The sequence below is a fragment of the Cyprinodon tularosa genome, unplaced genomic scaffold (genome assembly GCF_016077235.1).
Source record: "Cyprinodon tularosa strain WSP-4 unplaced genomic scaffold, ASM1607723v1 ctg876, whole genome shotgun sequence".
NCBI classification, from domain to species: Eukaryota; Metazoa; Chordata; class Actinopteri; order Cyprinodontiformes; family Cyprinodontidae; genus Cyprinodon; species Cyprinodon tularosa.
The window spans coordinates 20,830-43,747 of record NW_024039647.1 but is presented as its reverse complement, the minus strand read 5'-3'; the positions used below and the strand labels follow the sequence as shown (position 1 = coordinate 43,747).

The 22,918-nt window shown below is 35.8% G+C and overlaps 1 protein-coding gene across 1 annotated transcript; it reads right to left on the bottom strand.

Annotated features, from left to right (window-relative positions):
* Positions 1-2,681: 2,681 nt before the first annotated feature.
* zbtb32 (zinc finger and BTB domain containing 32) lies at positions 2,682-13,395 on the bottom strand. Its single transcript, XM_038273538.1, has 5 exons — positions 13,314-13,395; positions 9,778-10,812; positions 8,752-8,858; positions 6,980-7,138; positions 2,682-4,501 (listed from the first exon to the last, which is right to left on the bottom strand). Exons 2-5 carry the CDS (start codon positions 10,779-10,781, stop codon positions 4,272-4,274), a joined length of 1,500 nt encoding a protein of 499 aa, XP_038129466.1. The 5' UTR covers positions 10,782-10,812; positions 13,314-13,395; the 3' UTR covers positions 2,682-4,271.
* Between the last annotated feature and the right edge of the window lie 9,523 nt (positions 13,396-22,918).

The window sequence follows — 22,918 nt, the reverse complement described above, 5'->3', positions numbered from 1 at the left end:
TGAATAGGTATTCCTGGTATCTGAAAAAACATATACTCTTTTCCCTTGTCAAGATGACACTCTTCACATGTAGAATAAATATTCTTGATGTGTCCTGATTTTATCTAAGGCTCGGACCCACATGCAGTGAAACAAAACAGAGAGAGACGGATGAAGAGTTTGACCGATTTTATTGAAGATGTTAAGCTCGGTTCAGAGTTTCCCTGAACTCTGCTCAGCCAGAACTGGAAGGCGAGGGGAAGACAGACTGTTGGTTCAGGCTCAGTGGGAAATTTAATTCGTTGATCTTGAAGGAGAGGATCTGATTGTTGACTCACGTTTCCAGAGAAGTGAAGGATCCTTGACTCCAAGCTGTGTGTTGGTTTTCCAGAGTTTGTCTGACTCGGTGGAGGGCGGAACAGGGTTTACCTAGAACTCAGACAGTGTAGGGGAACGGAGAAGCTGATTGCCACTCAGATTTCCTGCTGTACTTGAACGGGTCGTAGTGAAGATGATTCCCTTGCTCAGAGAGTAATTTCAACGTCCTTAAAGGAGACTGGATCCAAACCTCCTGTTTGAATCCCAGGCTCAGTTTAGACTCAGTTGATCCCTCCTGGGAGAGGAGGTCTGAAAAGGTCCAGTTTGCAGGATGACTTCCTGCCGAGAGGCAAAGACAAAAAACAAAGTTAAAACTCTGGGAGACAAGAACTCAGTCTTACTCAGTGAAAACTCAGCTTGGCTAGAGTACCAAAAACTGGCAAACACTCTGGCGTCGAGGTAGTGGCAATCAGCAGCTTAAGAACACTCCGTTAATGAGGTAACCATCAGCAGGTGTGTGAGGAGGCGACCTGGAACCAGGCGCCTCCTGTTGGTGGAAGGGAGACAAACACAAAAACAAACACACAGACAGGAGCCGTGACATGATGTCTAGAATCTATGAAGAAATTTATTTTAGATATTATAAATACATAATCAGTCAAGCTGATAAATCCCAGAACGGCCACTTAAACTCAAGGACAAGTATATAAAACTTTATTTTTAATAGTATACATTTTTTTTCTGAGATTCAGTTTCTGCAGCAAAAATTTTATTTAGAAAATATATTATTATAGTTCAGTCTGATGATGGCTTTTTAAGCTTGTCACGTCGCACACACTTTAGGCTAGATCAATTTAGAGTTGTAGATTTTGATACGAATTTGTTTTACGGAATATGTATTCCTGATATCTGGAAATAAAATGTGTCCCTGTCAAAATGAAAATTTCCAACAAATTGCCACTCTTAACATCTAGAATAAATATTCTGATGTCTAGAAGTTCATTTCAGATCTCCATATTATCTTCTAATGTTTCTGGTCAGCATTTGAATTATTACCACTATGAAGCTATGTATTTCAAATATCATAAATACATATTCAATCATGCTCATAAATGTCAAAACGGCCACTTAAAATGTGTAAATATTTTTAGGTATATAAAACTTAATACTTACTAGTATAATTTATTTTATTTTTTTTTTACTTTCTGATATTCAGTTTCTACTGGAAAAATGTAATTACAGTTAATTCTAGGAGGGATTTTAATCAGGAAGAATCTTATTTTAGTGATCTAAAAATGGAACAACAGAGAGGAGAGTGCTTTTAATAAATGTAATAACGGCCTGCCATAACCCAATTCATATACGCACTAACTCAAGCAACAAACTTCTCCTTCGTCATCTTCCTCTTCTTTGAATCTGTAGCGCTGTTTCTGTCTTTTAAACAAATTCTCAATTTTTTGTATTTCTTCATTAAAAACTCTAGATCTAGTGGAATGAACTAGGTACTTCATTTTGCCTGTTGTCATGGTGACTCATCGAATTGGCGTTCCACTGATAATGGCTTTTCACACATGTTAAACTCTGAGTGGACCTAATTAGAGTTGATTGAACAAATTCATAACAGCCGTTGTGAAAATGAAAACTCCAGAGCTTGGGATAGATCAATTATGATTTGCAGATTTAAATCAGAATTTCTTAAACCTGCTTCTTGAAATGACGCCAGGCCTTGCAGTCACTATAATACATCATATTAAGCAATAAGTTGTGTTCAGGTAATTCAGTGCACATAATAAATGTGTGTAGTTGACTTCTATTTACAAAAATAATTTCTGGTTGAAAAGGGGATGGAGTCAGGGTGTCCTTCATAAAAACAATAAGTAGTCCACCTGTTCTAAAGTTTGTGTTGTGTGCCCTGCTTTATATTACCTTCAATGATTTACTCCCTCCTCAATGCAGTACATACTTCTGTTGAAGGAAAAGGTAATGAAGATGTCCGTATAACAGTTTATAGGCACTTCTGATGGTTTAGCAAATAGTAACCATAATACATTTTTCAGCATCTTTAAAATGGTCAATGGGTCATGGCTCTGCTATGTGTTGTGCTGAAATGTGGGATCCTGTAGTCTGCACAGGTAGCTGATGCCAACTCCAGAAAAGCTGTAATGCTCATTCAGGTACTTTTTACGAATAATTAAAAAAGGACAAATCACTGTGAAGGAAGACGCATATGGCTTAGGTTTGAGGACAAGAAACCAGCTTCTTTATTAGCTATTTCTCTAACTCCTTCAATGCATGCCATAAAATTTAATTAAAGGCCTTTGTGCCAAACTTGGAACAACAGCCTACCATAAAAACACAATCGAACAGTAACAATGTCAATGTAAAGAAGTCTAAAGTTAATAATGGTGTAGGCATCCATAATGTTAAAATAATTAGAGTACTTGAGTAAAAACCAATCTGTATTAGTTGTAATTTTATATAGACAGATAAAAAACAGATAAGGCACCAGGCTTAGTTAAGCCTGGAGCAGGCTGGCGGCACAGAATCACCATGGTAACTGCTACTGCTTTTGTAAATTCTTTTAGAGGCTTAATTCAGTCAGGAAATTATGGCTTAATATGTTTTAACCCATTTAAATGAGATTTGTGCAAGAACTCGGAAGATTACTCTTATTGGCAAGCATGTTTATTTCGTGCTGTAGTAACATGGCATATTTGATAAATGATTGGCTGGAAAATAAAAATACATATTTATTGAATATCATTATTTTACATATTATGATAATGCTGCTAAAATCCACACTTATCTTATAGTGGAAGAAGGCCTGTGAGTATTACTAGAAGCTCCCTTCAGGAAGCGTTGTATAATACTTCGTATTGCAAACATAAACTACTGAGAAAACATCAGTTTAATACCTTTGTGTGTAACTTTTATAAAAAGCATTTCGTCTGCTGAGTACTGTTTAATCGGAAGGACATAATCTTAAATGAATAGAAACATGCATTTGGCAGTGACAGAAAGACAAAAGACCCCCACTAATAGAAAAACGATCTTAAATGCTCATTTATTCAAGATATCCGAAAATGTTTTTTTATTTATTGTATTTTCCAAAAAAAGTAATGAGCTATGAGAAAGCTAAAAGTAATCTAGTAGTTTTTTAAGCTAAAATAAAGAAATCATAAATCACTAGATCAGATGATAATACTTCTAACAGTTTGAATACATTCATTTCTATCGAGCAGTAATACTAATATATTAACCGTTAACTGCCTAAAACTGCAGTTAAAAAAACATTTCTTTAATACAAATTTAATTTAAGTCTTGAAACCTCAGAATTCACTGATTAAAAAATAATCTGTAAAATACTAGGGGATCAGCTTTCAAAAAATGCCAACATTCACACATGCATACTAACATACATATAACCCTACCAAGCTCAAGGTAATTCCACTATTCTCTTTGATCTTTACTGTATTATCATTACCTTGTTATAAGATAATTCTCATAGTCAATAGCATACAAAGCCTCATGTCAATGGAAGCAGAATTTTGTTTTCAGTAAATGTCCTCTTGAGAGCGCTAAAAACCCAGTTCACAGCTGCAAAGCGGTCTAATAATTTTGAAAGTCAGAGGGAGGATTCCTGCGTCATGCATCGGGGATTAGATGCTGATGTGGCTTTAATGCCCGGTAAACACTTTCAAAACCTTTAATGTCACTGGAAAATAGTACTGCACATGGAATTCCTATTACTGTGAATGCAAATAGAGAACAGTTTCACTTTGCATAGATTTTACACCCTTCAAAGCCTAGTTAGCTCTTAATACTTCCAAGAAGAGCAATATATTTCTTTTTAAATCGAGCTTTACTGTTGGTTGGGTAAAGCAGATGATTAGCTATGATCATCAGTACAGTGCTTAACTGAACTTTAACAGTCTTACACAAGGAACACCAGGCTACAGCTTGTTAGGATGGTCTCATATGTGGGAGATGTATAAGTAGGTGTTGCTGATGCTCCAGTCAGGGGGGAAGTCCTGCACTGCATGGCTCTTGATGTGCCTCTGCATAGCGACCAGGCTGCTGCAGAACTCCAGGCACACGGTGCACTGGTAGGGTGCAGCCCCATCATGGGTCCGCAGATGTTTTATCATAGCAGAGTAGTCCCGTGAGCGTTGACCACAAAGGCGACACTCAAATGGCTTCTCTCCTTAAGACAAAAGAACAGGCAGGAAGGAAGACGTTAAAGGTGTTGGAAGAGAGAATCTAACATTTATTTTTCTGGCCTTTGCTCCTGCATATTTTTTTGTTTTTGTCGGATGTTGGCAAAACGTAGACCTGTAATGATGAGTAAATTCTATCACTTCTGTGAAAAATTCTTTCCTTTTCAGAGATGAATTGCATTAAAGCGTGAAATCACCTAAACTGGGACACTTACATCATAATCATCCAGATCTAACTTAACTTGAGGCTTTGTTCCACTTTGTCAGTTTGTTTATCTGATTTATGTTAGTGTAACAAAAACTTTAGAAAACCATTAGCTACAGTAATATTTATGTGTGACAGTTGGAGAAAATAATGAAAGTCTAAAACTGTTTTTGCAGCATGAAACGTTTGCATCTTCCAGCTTTCAGACTAATTACAGTCTTTTAGAGAGGTAGTCAGCTTATGCCTGTTATTACAAGTAATCCAAATATGAAATATTAGATTAGATATTAGAAATATTATATAAAGATGCAAATTTTTATGAATATTAGAGAAAAAACGGAGTTCTTAATGTTATCAAATTATCATATTCATGCACATTAACGCTGAAAAATGCCATACAAGAGCTTAAAAAAGGATATAAAAAGAATATATATCTATATATATCTATATATATAGATATATATAGATATATATAGATATATATATATGATCTAGAGGTTTGCATTCCACCTTAACAGGAATGCAAATTTCAGCCGCACTGCATGTAGCCCAGATTTTTACTTTTGAATGATAGATCTTCTACCTCATGGAAGATTGAGATCTGACAGTTTCAGTTTGTCTGTTTTGAGTTGTTCATGATATTAAAATGAGTGGAAAACAGTGAGCTGCTTGGAAAGCAATTTAAAACTCTACCTCTAGCCTTCTTTAGAAAAATGTTCAGCACTTTGGAAAAACAGAAATGCGTAAGAGAATACGTTCAAGAAAGTATGAGGATATTTGCATATTACCACACCTTAGCATAACCCCCTTTATTTCTTCTACAACAACTAATCAGCTTATGAAAGGCTTTGTATAGTATAATAAAAATTATACCCATTAAAGATGGTAAAAAATTTGTCTTTTCAAGACCACAAAATCTGATGCATCTTATTGCAATTTAATATAATAGATATGGGGAGGTTAGAGTAGTCAATAAACAACATCTGATTCATTTTGTCAAAATTATATTAAACAAAGACAAAATATAAAATAAATTACAATATAACCAAAGAAAACATATTTCTAAATCACCCCCCCCCCCCAGAAAACCAGTACTTACATATTGCAATGTATGTATATTACAATATTGCAAAATACTTTCTATTACAATATACGTTTAACTGTATTGTCATTTGACTACAAAACAGCTCAGCTAATAGAAAGATTTTAATTTGAATAAGTAGTCTAACTTAGAAAAAACTTTTTTTGAGTCAGGGTGCATGTTTGGTTAGAACATGCAGTATTTGATTTAGGCAAGCAGCTAAAGGTGCGAAAAGTCGCTAGAAAGTGTCATTTCAAAATCCTATAACTTAATTAGAAGCAGTTCGGTGGAGTGAAGCTGCTCTTTGAATTGTTTAATATTTTTTAAGAGTTTACTGAAATGCAGAGGGAAATGTAAATAGTTATTACCCTCCTATTTGTCAGGTCAGTACAAATAATTGTTTAATTCTGAATTAGAAGAACAATTATGCAACCTTTAAAAAAATGTTTTTACAGATAAAAATCTCCAAAGCACAGATAATCTAAAATTTAACGCAGTATATGTATTTCATTCCTCTGTGAAGATAGACTTCCAGGTATTGCCAAATACCCAAAATCAGATCTGTGTCTAAATGTGATTATGCTCTATTCTAAACCGCCCATGTGAATTTCTTGTCAAGTCTCAGGTCTCGCATCGGCTCATGAATTTGCTTCCTGGACTGTCTTGTATTTAGTTCCATCCACCTACCCAACTCTGAATGTTCCCTTTTTATGCTAAATAAAGCATCCCCACAACACCACACCCATAGGGCTGACTGGCTTTTAAGTATATTAACCAGAGAAAAAAAAACATGTTTAGCACGTAGGCCAAATAGTTTAACTTTGGTCTCATTTGACGATTGAACCTCTCTTAACATGTTTGCCATTACTCCTTGGCTTGTGCAAAAGATTTTCTTTCAGCGGCCCTACAGTTTACCTACCGTACTCTTCCAAAAAGGCCCAGATTTCTGGACTCCATGCTAAAATTTGTCTATCCAACTAATTTTCCCACAAGTTGTAGTTTGCTGCCCCCACAACCACCACTCACACACACACACACACGGACGCACACACACACACATGCAGTTAGCACAGGCCTTTTAAAACTGATTAATAAATGGACAATGATTTATAAAGAGTTTTCTTTAAATACATGACTCCAGGCAATATAAAGATCTGTTAACAGTTGTAAGACAATTACCGGTGTGGACGCGATGATGGGTATCGAGCTGATGTTTTAGGCTAAACTTCTTGGGACAGTGTTTGCATTGGTAGGGTTTTTCGCCTCTGTGGTCTGTGCCGTTTGCTTCGAGTTGCACAGCGTCTCTTCCACAGAACTGACATCCATCGCAGCTTTGACCTGTGGCAAACCAAATTAGAATGTCTGAATGGCAGTTATAAATGGTGTTAAAAAACATACCGTGCACAACAGGATATACCACATTAAATGATTCTTAACAGTTTTTTTTTTTTTTTTTAAGAAAAAAAAATACATGCGTGATTACATAGGGGTTACCAAAAGGATTCACTTTTTTAAATGAATAACAGACAGTCGAGGAGGGTACCACGAAATATTATTCATTTGAAATTTTACCAACTGATGCTTCAAATATCAGAAACCTAACTGGCAAATTTTTTGATCTGTTTCTGAAATTTAAGCTGAAAAAACAGATTTTTTTTTTTTTTACATCTCAAAACTAACAGATCTTCTTATATTGACACTGCTTTCTATAATCTGAAACAATTCTCACTTTATATTCATATTTTTGGTTTACGTTCTTAATTTAACTTGATTTTTTCAATTAAATCTTTATTTTATTTTAATTTCATATCTGCTTTTAATCCTGCCCTCAGGCTGGTTCCTCATTGTAAATACTGTAAGTATTGGTTCCTAGTCAAGTTAACATTGAGACAAAAACTTACTTAAATGTCAATACTATGTAATTAAAAGTTTTCTAACTATATTTATTTAAGCAACCCAGAAAAAATTTTGTGAGCTCTACAAAGAGGTTTTTCTGTCACATAGTATTCACCAAGTGCATATTTTTATTAAGCATCCTGTTGCAAGAGTATAGATAACCATGTGTAAGGTTTCTTTCCTGTGAGCTCTTCGAGTTCATCTCTTTAAATCTTTTACAAAAGGTGTGATTTTTGAGGTTTTTTAAAAAAGTGGAGGTTTCGCTGTCCTGCATGCTTTTTTGGCTTTTTTAAAGAGAAAACATAGCCCTCACAGTAGCCTATAGACAGGATGCTGAAATATGGAGCGGGTATAGGCCTACTGTAGTGAGAGGAAAAAACAGGAGAGAATCGACCACAACAACTCAACACCTACCACTCTAAAAAACGCAACCTAGCGAGATCTGTCACCGTTTGTCTGTGTTTCCTGTCCAATTTGTCGTTCTGCATTTTGTGCTGCTTAGATATTTATTGTAGAATTAAGCAACTCTAAATTTTACTCTTATCTTCACCATGGTAATACCACTTTTTTGTTTTTCGTAGCTGTCAAAACATGAACATACCGTTCTATCAAATGAATAAAAGTCTTTATCTGCTCAGTTTTACACTTTCACTCTTGCAGAGGCCCTTGCAGAGGCCCCCATGCAGATCCTGTTTGTGCTGTCATCTTCAGAAGAATTTATCAGAACACATCAAATTTGTTAGACTTTTTGCCTAAGGACAAACCGCGCTTTCACTGCAGCACATACTGTACTGTATATATCTAGCTGTATCTGGTAACCACACTACTGCTCCTATTGCACCATGCTTTCAAAACCACAACTCTCTTTATCACTTTCCATTGCGTAGCTGCATCGATGGAACCAAGGTTAAGGGTCACACTGAAGTATTTCACTATTTTGTTAAATTGACCTGTTTTACTCAGAATCACCCCTCCTGCAATTGTAGTAACAGCAATGTGCTCTGTGTGCCATACTTGTTCTAATATTCACCATTTTTGTGTGATTGTTTTCTTACCCAATCGTGTGGAGCCTGACTCCCGCAGCAGTGGATCACAAAGGACTTTTTTACTGCAGTGTTGGCAATCTTCAAGTCTTCCCCTAACTTTTTGCGCTTCTGGAAAGCTACACAAAGAATATTTTGCGGTGTGACAACTGCAGATGTTATGATGTTAAAAAAACAAACAAAAAATCAAATAAACAACAAATACCTGTGTGCCAAAGACCCATTTTTGTAAAGATATTTTCTGGATTTTATTTCTGAACAGGAAAATGTCAGTTTGCATACAATTTATTTACTTTCCCTGTTACTAAAATGCAGAGATATTTATAGCACTTTGAGGTGTATAGATAGTTTTCCTTTCTTGAAAGATCTGATTAGAAAGAACAAATGAGTGGGAGACACCATGGAAGGTCTTCTTTTCCCCCACAAAGTCTCTTTTACATTGTGAACTATGTTTTTGTGGTGTAGACGCACTGTCGAAACAGAGAAAATACGTTTAAGTGGGTGGAAAATATAAAATTGAGTTAAGTTAGGGAGAATTGGAGGGGGGGGCCCTTTATTCACAAATGCTGCTTCTTTATAGTGACGTGAGAGAATTTTGGCTTTTTGCATAGAAACAGAAATTTGAAAAGCGAAAAGAAATCTCAGATGTAATTTATTCTAAATATGTGAAACTTCAATGTCACTTTAAAAAAATCATCCAAGGACTTAAATAACATTAAAAAGAAAAAAGTTATGTTGCAGTGACTTGAATTGTTTTTTTTATTTTTTTCACAAAAGAGACCTCAACACAATTGATGGGACAGGGAAGGGTTAACAGTTGAAACCAATCAAGCAGGAAAGTGCAGGAGGCACGATCACACGCACCCACAACACGCACAAACACACCTCTACCCGACCAGCAGTGAGTCAAGTATGGTAGCTGTCGCAAAGGAACAATTGAGCAGACCAGGGGGTTCTAAAATGAGTCTTCAGTAGGAAAAACATGGAGACTTTGTGCAAAAAAAATGTTTTCAAAGTTAAATCAGAAGGCTGTCTTACCTTGTCTCCCCAGTTTGACTTGTTTGGCTTGATTTCTTCTTTTTCAAAAGACTGTTCTTGATCATACTGCCCATTCGTGAGGTCCATCCGTGAGCATAGGGATGGGGGTGAAAGTGTGAGTATCCCAGTGCAGCATTTTGTAAGGGAGTTTGAAAATGGGAACTAAGCAGAGGGAACATGTGCTGAGAAGAAAGGGAGAATGGGTACATCACAGAGGTCTGGTTGGAAGATGGAAGGGGATGAGCTGCGATGAAGTTTGAGTAGTTTTCAGAAATTTGGCCTAAGGTTTTAAAGTGATTCCCAGAGACCCACATGTTTGGGAATGCCCATGCAGGGGAAAAAGATGAGCTGCTAGTGTTGGACCTGGTAATCACACTATCTCTGTTGCACAGTGCTGCTGGTATTGGGGACAATCCTGCCTTCCTTCTTGGGGATTTTTGGTTGTTACGGATATCATTAGAATCGGCAGGTGAAACATTTTCCATGACGATGCCAACGCTGGATTTTTCTTCTGGGGAGGATATCTGTTTGAGTTTGTTCTCGAGAATTTTACTTTTTTGCGTTTGATCTGTCTCTTGTAAACCTTTCTTTTCCTCTCTGAGGTCAGCCGCTTCTCTGCTCTCATCTTCCTTTCTGGCTTCGAGACAGTCAAGCTGTTTGCGGCACTGGTCCTCCAGCAGCTGCATTTCTAAGAGCTGGGCAGCTCTCAGCAGTTGCTTCAGGTCTTTTGCTGGCACTTCAAGAGCTTGAGTGTAAGTGAAGTCCAGAACTTGCTGGAAGGTTTGGGGAGTGAAATACTCCAACGTGCAAAGGGCTGGGCTGTCCGAGTCAGCTTTGGCCAGGTGCTGCGCTAACGCTCTACTAGCACAGGCTAGAACTAACCGGTGTGCCCGAAAAGTTTGGCTCTGCACTGAGATAATGACATCGCAGAGCATACCTGATTGACGAAGGGCATCCGCCTGCTGCAGGAAGTTGTAGTATTGGCTGTTGTAGATTCGGATCATTTCTGATAGTTCTGGTAATATTGGGCAGGGTCTAAGAAGAGAACACACAAATCAAGATCCATCAGATAATATTCACGGCATGTTGTAAGATCACTTCAATTCCTTTGACTTTTATGTGGCATTTCTTTTATATAGAAATTACTTTACAAATCAATTGCAGAAATCTGCAAAGGATTGCCATATAATATGTTTTCTTTTGCTTGAAAGTTTTCCACTCAGATCCAAATTAAGCCTCATTAATGGTGAAATATAAAAGGCAAGAATGCACAGCGGGAGTTTTATTTAGGCGCTTTAAATTCATTGACAGATTATGAGGTTTTTTTATCCACAGTACAAACTTCCTCTTACTTGTTTTTTAGACCTCTATAAAATTTAAAGTTTACGAAATGTCTTGCATTCTGCAGCAATATTTCCCTCAATCACAGCCATGTATGTTATCAGGCTTTAATGTCGGGGCCGCTTTGTGGAAATGTTCTCTGTTATGTGACGCTTTTGATATTCGCAGAGCACATACACACTCTAAAGCCACAAAGCCCTAACAGTATATGAAACTATGACTAATGACTGTACACTTGAAAAAAACATGAGTAAAGTTTAAACGTCAACAACCATAAGGCTGTATTTTGGTGTGATAAACATCAAATGCAAAAGATTGCAAGGGTGTATTATGTAAATATTTGCATATGGGACATGAATATTTCTAATTTTATAACTAAAATTCATAACACGGAGATAAAAATGTAGTTGCTGATTGTTAAGGGTGTCCTCTTTACATACAAATACTGATTTTCCTTATACAAAATAATACTATATATAGATATAGATATCTATGTGTAAAGATATATATAGATCTATATCTATTTTAATTTTAAATTTTTATATATATATATATATATATACAGATATATATATATATATATATATATTTATATATATATATATATATATATATATATATATATATATATATATATATATATATATATATATATATATATATATATATATCTGTATATATATATATATATATATTTATATATATATATATATATATATATATATATATATATATACATATATATATATATATATATATATATATATATATATATATATATATAAAATATGCATATTCCAAATTTCCTTTTTGCTAACTAAAATAAACCATTGTGACATATGTTACGATGTCTTACAAACATTTTCAGGGAGTGGGACGTTAAATCCTGCTCGTAAAATGTATTTCAAGAGTTGCATCAGACTAATAATTTCAGCGGCTTTATCAGTTCTTATCTTAAAACTAATTTTTTTTCCCCTGAAAGAGGTTTTATGGTATTTATTCATTTTTATCTTTTTGATTAAATATACACAATGAGGATAGTCCATAAGTATAGCATGAGGAGTGAAAGTAACACTAAAAGAACTTTCACCGCTTTTCATAATGTACGCCAAGATTATAAGCAAGCCAACAGTTTCATTTCAGTATATGTTTGACAAATTCAAAATTGTAAGTTATAGCATTTTTTTTCTGTATAACATCTAGTTATATAATTTAAACTGGTGTTTGTGCATAGGTATGTTGAGCTTCCACATGGACCATTTTTCCACTGCAACATATACAAAGTATATGTCGCCTTCTTATATGTTGCAGAAGATATATATATAATTTGAAGCACAGTGAAAAGCGCGCTGACATTTATACGTTTGCAGATATATAATGGAGTATTTTTCTACGCACTCTGCATTTTTTTACGGCAAGCTTTTACTTTATATTTCTGAGCTCAAATGTAACAATAAAAATCATAATAATGATGCAAATAATAAATAGACCTATCATTGTTATTTTTATTTGTAAAACACATTTTAAGGGCTTTGAAAAAAAAATAGGCCTGATCCCGTTTTGGAATGCAATGCTTATTATCAAAGCAGCCAGGAATAGTCTCAGTGAGATTTTGTTACAACCTTTTACTTTCTCTTTAACATGGTGACTACATTTCGCTTCTGAAAATAGAGACTATAAATCTGTTTATTAATGAGGTTCCTCAAAGCTCTGCCTTAACTCATAATGAATGTTATTTGAGTTAAATGATTACTGTAGGAGGCCTTCAGGTCAGATGGTTAGTAAATCCCAAAGAAAGAATACTTGTAGGCTACAACAATCAAATCGACTGAGCACTCCTGCAGAATTGTGTCAGAGTTAACTAGTGCCTGAGCTCCATTCACGCACTGTACAGTAGAATTTAAATGCTTACACAGGGGAAAACCATGCATGCATTTGTCAGCTTTACACATCCTTTCACAGGACATGAACTTACAGTCAGCCTCCCCGCAGCGTGCATGTAGAAGACTGAAGTCACAGGAGAGAAGCCTGATTTGAAAGACTCCGTGGCGTACAGAAGAAAAAAGTAAAACTATTTTTTAACTAGATTTTTCTCTAGAAAAAGATGAGTGCTAAAAAATAGAGTAAGATCAAACGTATGTTCTGTGGTTTTAAGTCTCAGAAGAAGCAGAAATCTGCATGAATGAGGCACTTACCGTTTTTTTTTTGTGAGTTCTCTCTCAGGAGGGTGATAAGCTACCCTGCACCATGACTGTACAGTGACTTGTGAAGTGTTGGGGCACAGGTTAGTCTGTAGGACAAGGTGGTTTCCTCTTTGTCTTTATGGTCCCTCCTCTTCAAGTCTCCTATTGGTACATTGATTATAGGCCTAAATTGCTTGCTTTTCACTACAAAAAAGACTTTCTTCTTTGTTTACCCACATTTTGTTATAAATCTTCGTCTTTGTTTTGTTTAGAGGGACAGAAGATTTCATGATTATTCATTTAGGACTCATTTGACTTGTTAGATGGCTGTTTTTTTGATACATGCTAAACATCAGCCCATGTATCCTTTGTCTGTTTTCACTAATCCTTTCAAGAGTAACCGAAATATAGCAACATGATATATAGATAGATAGATATATGGATAGAAAGAAATTGATTTATAAATAAAGGAAAAAGCAGGGTAAAACAAAAGGGGGAAAAAATGAGGACAGTGGTGGCATATTTGTGCATTGCTGTATATCTGTGAAAGCCGTACATGATTTCCTCCCCCTGCAGCCATTATCTGCTGGTCACTACATTAATAGACTATTCTGTGCTGTGACAGAAACCACTTGAAAGTGACTGGCCTGTGACAGGAAGTTTGCAGACCAAAGCCCATTGGTACTGACATGCAGGGAGAGCAGGCTTGCAAAACCTGCACCCTCAAAATAGAGATGTCTGCTTTTCCCTTTAGTCAGATATGTCAGATGTTAATGTGACAACCTTAAAAAATAGGCCAACTGTAGAGAATTGGTCACTTCATTAGACCACAGCGGTTGGCTAGTCCTACATTAAGAGTGTAGCTTTTGTTTAAAACTAGTTCATGCCGCTAAATTATTAATAACAAATTGTTCAGCAGTGACCTATTTACTCTTTATTTGATTCTCTTTTTTTAATCTATATACTGTTATTATAATTTCTTTACATTTTTGAGTACCTTATTGACCAGGTTTCCCTCGAACACGTACCGGTAGGTCTAAGTACATGACAAGAGTGCTGTAGGCTTTAGTTCTCAAATGTTTAAGACAACCTACTCTTGTCTTATAGACATTGAAAGTCAATAAAAACATTAAAAAGGAGGGCACCATAGAAAACCCCCGACAGGAGTAAAGAAAGGCTGGTGTGGCTTTAAATCATCGAAAAATAAGGCATATACATACAGCACATACCACCAGTGAAATGTTATCGCTATAGTTTTTTTTACACAAACAGGTGGGAGTTTGTACATTGCACATGGAGAGCAGAGGGGTTCAATTTGTGATGCAGTGAAAATCTGAGTAATAAAGGAACATTTTGGCATTATGATAAAAGAGCAACGAGGTGATGGAAGGTTTAAGGGAGAATAGAAATAAGGTAGATGATCTTATGACTTTATGATCGAGATGTCATAGATGTCTAGGATCTGTTCGTATTCTAAAGGTTAGATTTATTAATCCTCTTTTTTCATTGCATCTTCCAAAACTTGATGCTATGAGAATGAACAATTCTTCCATATTTTTCACCTCAGAACAAAGAATTGCTGCTTGATTTTAGGTTGATGAAGTTAAACAATAGCCTTTTTCTTCAGCTTTAATTATCAGGTCCTTTTTTAATTATTTTCAAAATCCTTTACTTTACCAAAAAAGCTCAGCTTGTTTTTTTAAACAGAAAGGCTGCATTAATATGAACCATGTCGCTGTCTCAGGTCAGGACAACAGAAGATTTTAAATGCTCCAAAGACACGAAGCAAACTCTCTGGTGTCAGAACTTAACCTCATGTAAAAAGTAACTGTGATTTACCTTTAAAAAAATAAAGAAAGAAGTTATTTTTTCAGTGTTGTATACCCTTTCTTAAAAGCTTTTATTGCTTGTGTGTCATGGATTGTGTAATCTGTGTAGATCTATCGTCTCGGGGCTTTATACTATATGCCTTCTGATGAGGCTCGGTTATCTTATTAAAAGCAACTCTGGAAAATAACAAACCTTAAAAGGACCTTCAATTTAGTCCACCTCTCTCTATTTATTTTTTTTTCATTGGTCTTATATTATATTCTAATATTAAATATTGTGGTAGCATAACATAACCAACATAACATAAATAAAGGCTTGAAAATCTCAGTCTGTCAACATATTTCACACTGTGAACTGAATTACTAAAATACAAAAAAATGAATGTTGTTCTAATTTATGAAATATTACTGTGGTCAACAAGGCGTTGTAGTTTTTCAAGTTTTTGATTTGATTATTTTGAGTTGAATCACTGTCTTACAACCTTAATAACAGCATAAGCAGAGGTTGAAAAAAAAAAACATAGCCCCAACAGGAAAGCAATAATCTGTAAATCTGTGATTCTATACAAAGCCGAAATGTTGACATGAGGGAGTTGAGAGAAAAAAAAAAAAAAAATTGGTCAAACAAGTTAAGATTACTGATTAAACTCAGAGAAATTGCAATCATTCTGTTTGTGAGCTGACAAAATTATTAATTAGAAGTCAATATGAGTTAAGATTAAGGACAGTAAAAGGAGGCGGGTCTTTCATCTGATCCTAAATACGAACAAAATGAGGGATATGATTGAAAATGTCAGAAGAAACAGGAACCAATCAAATGCTATTACCATCATGGGAGAAGAAGTGGAGGTGATGGAAGAGTATAAATAACTGATCAACGCACTGGATTGGGGACACATGACAGGATCGAAGGGAACAGATTACTTCTCGGGAAAGCTTATATCCTTTGGTGTTTACAGCAAAATCGTAAGCTTCCATGGCTCTGTCCATGGAAGCCCTGTGGTGGAGCTGAAACCTTTGAAGATGATTTCTTCATAAAAGACAGACTGCTACAGGAGATCCTTTCTGCCTACAGCTATAGACATCTACAGTACAACAATAAAAAAATAAAAAAAAATAAAAAAAAACCCTATGAGGCCCAAAAAGTCCAGGAATTATGTCATTCTTCAGTTGTGTAGTTTTAATTATCTAATTTCACCAGCATTTTTATTTGTGCATGCCAAATGTTCCTTATGTAATGTAAATCCTTTATTGTACCACAATGGGGAAATTCACTCTTTGCATTTAACCCATCCCCTTGGGGAGCAGTGGCCTGCCATTGTGTGGCACCCGGGAAGCAGTGTGGGGTTTAGGGTCTTGCTCAGGGACCCATAGTGGCAGTCTGTGGGAATGAGTGGGAGTTGAACCTGAATTTAGCCTTCTGTTTAAAGATAGGACTATTTTGATCTCACAACGGAGAAATTCACTTATGACAACTAAAAAAAAACAGGAGGTTCAAAAGAAGGACAAGTAAGTGAGAAATACAAATAAAGCAATACAATACAATGCTTGCCGGTTAAAAACACTGTGCCGTCACTTAGTAGGCTCTTTGCATTCTCTGCAAACTATCATATCATCTGTTAGTATGCTTGTGGTTTCGTTTCTTTTCTTGGAAATGAGAATTGGATAAGCAAGAGAGTAGATTGTGTGTGTCAGTGATCAAGTAGTTATTACCTTGTGGGGACCATGTAAGGCCACCCTCCCAGCCAGGAATATGCTACTTAGTGGTGACTCATTAGTGGACTGGTCCTGATGAGGAAAGGTTCTCTTCTTGGGTTAGGTATGTTAGTAAAAAGTGGAGATAGGCTGAGGGTCTGGGTTAGGCTGTAGAAATAAATGCATATATATATATATATATATATATATATATATATATATATATATATATATATATATATATATATATATATATATATATATATATATTTGAAGAGATCTATTCAAATTTTCCAGGCTTGTGTAGCCATGCATTTTTCTTATGCAATGCATTTCTTTGTCTTATGACTGTGAGTAGAATGATAACATCTTACTCTTTCTTTTGGGGCTGAGACAGTTAAAGCTGCTAATAGTAAAACTTACTTTGTGAACAACCATAAACTGACCTGATGTGACAAAGGTCAGACATATAACTACCATGGAGACCACAAAAAAGTTTTAAGGGCTTATATCATGAGAGCGTCTACATTTAGTTAACATAAACTCGGCTTGCACTTGTACCTTAAATGATCATTGCATGCATTTTGAATTAACCACCGTGTGGTTTCCTTTTAAATGCTGCGATCACAAGTTTGACTTGCCGTGCATTAGTTACAGATGGATTTTTTTTTCAGCTCTGCATCACTGTATCATATAAAAACTGACCATTTATGATAACGCAGTCTGGTAATTTGTGAAAGCGTGGGTGTATGCATGGCTATGAACTACGTGCTGACATTTGGGGCTTCTCTGAGCACTCGGTGCTCACTCATCATTGAATGCTCCTCAAACCACTGGACAGTATGATCTCATCTATTCCCTTCAATGTTTTAAATGTCACCTTGCACAACATGGGAAGAAGACAGCAAGCAGTGAGGCACAGGGCTTTACCTACCAGTAATATCAAGACTCTTTGCGCCCCCTTCCCCCATGCACACCCTACCCCGTCTCGCATCACACTCCTTAGCAGCTGCTATCCCCTCACTGTCGGTTGAAGAATCACCATTAGACTCCCCCACCAGGACCTAATGCTGACTCACTGGTGTTGAGAAGGATAGTAAAGGTGACAAGCTCCTCTGTGTGCAGCAGTATGTGCAACAGATTGCACGTCAACTGATGTTAAAGATATCTATGTTTCAGTCGATCAAATACATCTACCGTGCAAAGATGCCTTTGATCCACCTACAAAGCTGCTTAATTTTTTATGTACAAAGAAGTTTCAGATTGTTTTGTTGAATGAATCAAAGTGTTACCGAACTAAACAAGATGCTCGCTCAGACAAAGCGAAGTGATTAAAGTCTGGGTTAATATGAGTCGACTTACGCTACCGCACTGGCGGTATGTGAGCAGTTGACTTCACAGGAACCACTACGAAGATGACTGATGCGCGCTACAGGCATCAATGGCAAACTGTTACTGTACAGCCACAGAGCCTTTTCACAGTAATCTGGGTGAGCAGGACTACCCGTCAGTGTTGTGGTTTGGAAGAAGTGAACCAGAGGCTGGGGCTTGACACTTCTTTGTAATTTGTAGGTGAGGGAAGTGTGAGCACTGCCTACGCCCCACTGACTGACAGGTAAATTTCTTCTTGGGAACTGTGTCAAAGTTTGCCTATTAGTTGATTTTTGTCTAAAAGTTTGATGTTTATTAATGTCTATGAATGTTGAAAAATCAGATTTCCTGGAGGTGCCTTTGTTGGGACCTCAAAGAAAATGAAAGCACATGTGACAAACGTTGCAGTGTGTCATTACTAATAGCTCAACTTTAAGTTCAAAAGAAACTTTCATTGGCTACTAAAATCTTGAAAAAAAGGGGCTCCAAAATAAAGCCTTAGGGTGTTCAAACCTTATTTCACATTTGGTTTCCTCTGTATAAGTTGGTTCATTCATTTGTCAAAGGATCATTATGGCTGAAATATGAGTCGGGAACAAATAATAAAAAAAACAACTTTTTGCAACTATTAGAAAAACTAACCTATGATATTGACAATCTTTTTAATGACCTTTTTTTTTTTTTTTATCTTTCCCCTATCATAGATTAGATCCTGGGGTGAAAGAAGGGAAACACAGACGATTCGATCCCAGCTCGTTAGTGGCTTTCTACTAGATCTTCTCTGGTTTCTTCTCCCCCAAAAGAGATGTCCCAAAGTGGCACCCTTACCTGAAATGCCTCACTTGACTCCTCTCACAGCAGATAACTAATGGGACACTCCCCTTGGATGACACAGTTTCTCACTCTTTCCCTGAGTCCATTAAAAGTACTGTATAGAATGAGCTCACTTCAGACACTGGTTGCCAGGATTTCCTTTTTCCATGTTAAGATGTAGACGGATAAATTGAAAGTCTTGCTTTTAGGCTTGTGATGTTGCAGCAGCTCACACATTGTTGCCAAAGGATGCCCCGATATAGCTATTGATTCCCTGTTCCACTATACCATTTGCACCTATAATTAAAGCAACAAGATATTTGGACTCCTCTGCTTAAAGCAGGGACTGTCCCCCAACGAGAGCAGTTCACTTTTTACCAGGTGCCTGTACAAATTCTCAGTCATCCAGGTCATAGCAACCTCCAAACATGCTGAAATCAGAGGCAACTGGACTTTCATTTTTTCTGAAAATGTTTGCTACACCGATCCAGGAGTCTTTGTCAGTTCTTTCAGATGCAAATCAGTGACCCACCCATCGTTCTCCTGAGTTGTTGGAGTCTTTTTATAGCCCCATTTACACCACCCTTTTGAAACCATGCCAAGATCGGTCTGAGTACGGTAACCGAGATAACTGCTGAGTGTAAATGGCACAACTGAACTGAAGACACAACCGAACAGTAGGTCTCTGTGGGGTTCAGTTCAGGCTTGATCCTCAGATAACAAAGAGCGCATGAGCAGACTGCATCATCTCCTTAATCCGTAATCATGAAATTTCAGAGATTCATAAAAATACTAGCTTCCCTACTGTGCCACACGATTTGCAGTGATGATTCTATAGCATTGAGATGAACCTCAGCTCGTGTTGTTGTTTCCTGCATCTGTAAGCCCTGATTAGACTACCGTTTGTTGTATCCACTTCCCTAAAGCAGACTCTGTCAAGTAAATGGGTGTTTTCTTCACCTGACTGTCCGCAAACTTCCTGAATGTTATCGGCGTGTTGTTTACCTCGAGAGAGTAGTAGTACTGTAGATCGTCACTAGGAGGCGGGGAACCGTGCCAGCATAGTGTGTAAATGGTCATAAGACATTAGACACACTATGTTGGCACTAGTGGCTCCTTTTTTCGACAGTAGCCTGTCGAAGGTATTAGAGAGGGGGAGAGACATGCGGCAAAGGACCAACCCGGGTCAGCCGCCTCGAGGACTGAGGCCTCCGTACATGAGTTGTGCGCGCTAACCGCTGCGCCACCTGAAGGACATACATTTCTAACATACATTTTATTGCATAAAGTGAGACTCAGAATATATATATATATATATATATATATATATATATATATATATATATATATATATATATATATATATATATATATATTTGGGTGTGATGAAAGTGTTATAATTTCCTAAATATATATTTAAAAAAATCTGCCTTATAGTGTGTAGGGTGATGTTTTCATATATCTACTATATAGCAAAACCAAGAGATCTTATATATTAGACCATGATTTTATAACCTGTATAAAAATGGTGTTCATATTGAAAGCACTAAAGGTAATATTAGTACTATAAATAGGGCTGCATGTTTTTTTTCAACCCTCAAAGCACAAATAATTTTCAAATGCAGTAAAAATTTTTCAATTTTCATGTCCATACTGCATATGATATAACTGTAAACTTTTATCACAATAGATAAATATTATTTGTTTATAGTCTTAGATTTTTGTTGTTTAGTGACAACCAACCAGCTTATTTGTTGTTAAAAAACAAAATAATAAGGTTAACCTTTTCTTTCCTATATTGATCTTTTATTATTATAGCCTAGGAGGTAAATAACCAGCTTTATCATAATACGATGTTAAAAACATTTGTTACATGATGACACAAAGATGTCAGATATCATTAGTCTGTCATGATCAATTCCCATTCAATTCAATTCACAAGTTTGCAGTCAATATAATGCGATATCATCTACCCATTCAGCACATTTATTAGCATTGATGTCAACCTAATACAAAACTATAAGAACTAATAAGAAAAAGCATCTTTTCTTTTCACAGCAAAAAGGTGATAACAATCAGTCACCTCAACTATAGTATATTTAGTGTATTGCATATATAATTGGTTAATTATGTTGAGTAGTTGCTAATCATTTAAATGTTTTTTTTTAATGTGTGTATTGTGCCAGGACTGAATATTGATTGTCTTTTGGTCCTTTTCTTGCAATTCTCATTTCATGTATTAGGGCCTCAGAGTAAAACAACTATGCTTCATAACAAAAGTTTAATACACTGAAAAATTATGCTAATCTCTGTGATGTAAATTGTGTTTTGGGTCACAACATGTCATGTTTCAACGTAAAACTGAGACATGAATTAGCATTTCGTAGTATTTCAGTTTTAATAGAGATCTCTTATTTCTAACATGATCTTCATATCATTTGAATGATCATTTATTTATTTTCTATTTTTTATATTTCTATTTTTATTTATTTAACTTTTTCTGAGATATGTTTTTTAAAGGAAAAAAATAACTGAAGTTGAAAATTGTGATTGTGTTTTGATTTTATTGATTGGGTTTTATTTATGCCTTCTGATGTCTGAACAAACTTCATTATGATCTTGTTAAATCTTTTTCATTTAAGACTCTTGATACTTGAACATTTTACGGAACTTTTAGACAAAATTTAAATCAGCCCATATTTAATGGTTGCTTTCATCACTATAAAATATAAATAACTATAATATAAATTATTAAACATAAATAAATGCAACTACGATTATCTGTATTTCAGAATAGACTTTAGCATGAAATAGCTTTAGACACTGCCTATCGTAGTTTTTTTGGGTTACTTTTGGGTTTTGATTATTATACCTAAAACCCGGCTGCATTGTAAAATTCGACTGACTGACAGGACCTTATAAAACTGTATATGAAGGTATCATATCATTGTTAGATTTAGAATTGTACATGAAAATGTTTTAATACTTTAGTTATATGAGTTTAGTTGAGTTTAGACCAACCGACTAATTCATTTTAAAATAAGCTGAAGTTCCTTTAACCTTTCTTCAACCAAGGAATGATATTTTTTTTGTTTTGTTATTTTTTGCTTTTCTGGCCTTTTAAACAAGGTAACAGAGTGATATCATCTGATGTAGCTTTTCCTGACAAAGGAAGTGAGATGCAATTTTGGCTTCACAGAACTGACTTAAGGAGTCACTGAAACTCCATGCTGAAAACTGAGAAATACCTTATCTCAATCTTGGTCATGATTTTAATCTAGAAAAAGTTTTACTACCAAATGTGTTCTTTACGTCAACATCTGACAAACATACAGAAATAAGCAGAAATAGATGCACTTATGTATGCAACAACTTGTTCAGATTCCTTGTAATACCTGTGCACCCAGTGCTTACATCAATGGATGGTGTAAAAGATAAGAGGTACCTGCTTTATATGTCCTTTAGGTTTCCTTTTCCCAAGAAATATAACTCACACTTGAAGTGGAAGAAGAGCTGATGTTCCTGTACATGTATGCCTGAAGATTTTCCCCCCTTGTACAGTTGAAACCAAAAATTTACATACACTATAAAAGGACACACCTTTTTTTCCCCTCAATGTCTGACATTACATACACAAAACCTTTCCTTTGAGGCCAGCTAGAATTACCACAATTATCCACATTGTTTAAAAGCCATAAAATTGTACATATTAAACATAAGTTCATTACTTTATTGAAAACTTTAAACAGAGATTGATATACTTTTGAACAATATGGGTAAGCGCATATCGTGAGGTGATTACATTTTATGCTTAAAGGTATAGTGGAGGATTTTTTGTGAATTTTTGAAAAGACGCGCCCTCCCAGCTTGAAAAAAAATGCACATGCACAACCCTATAACTGCTCCCCA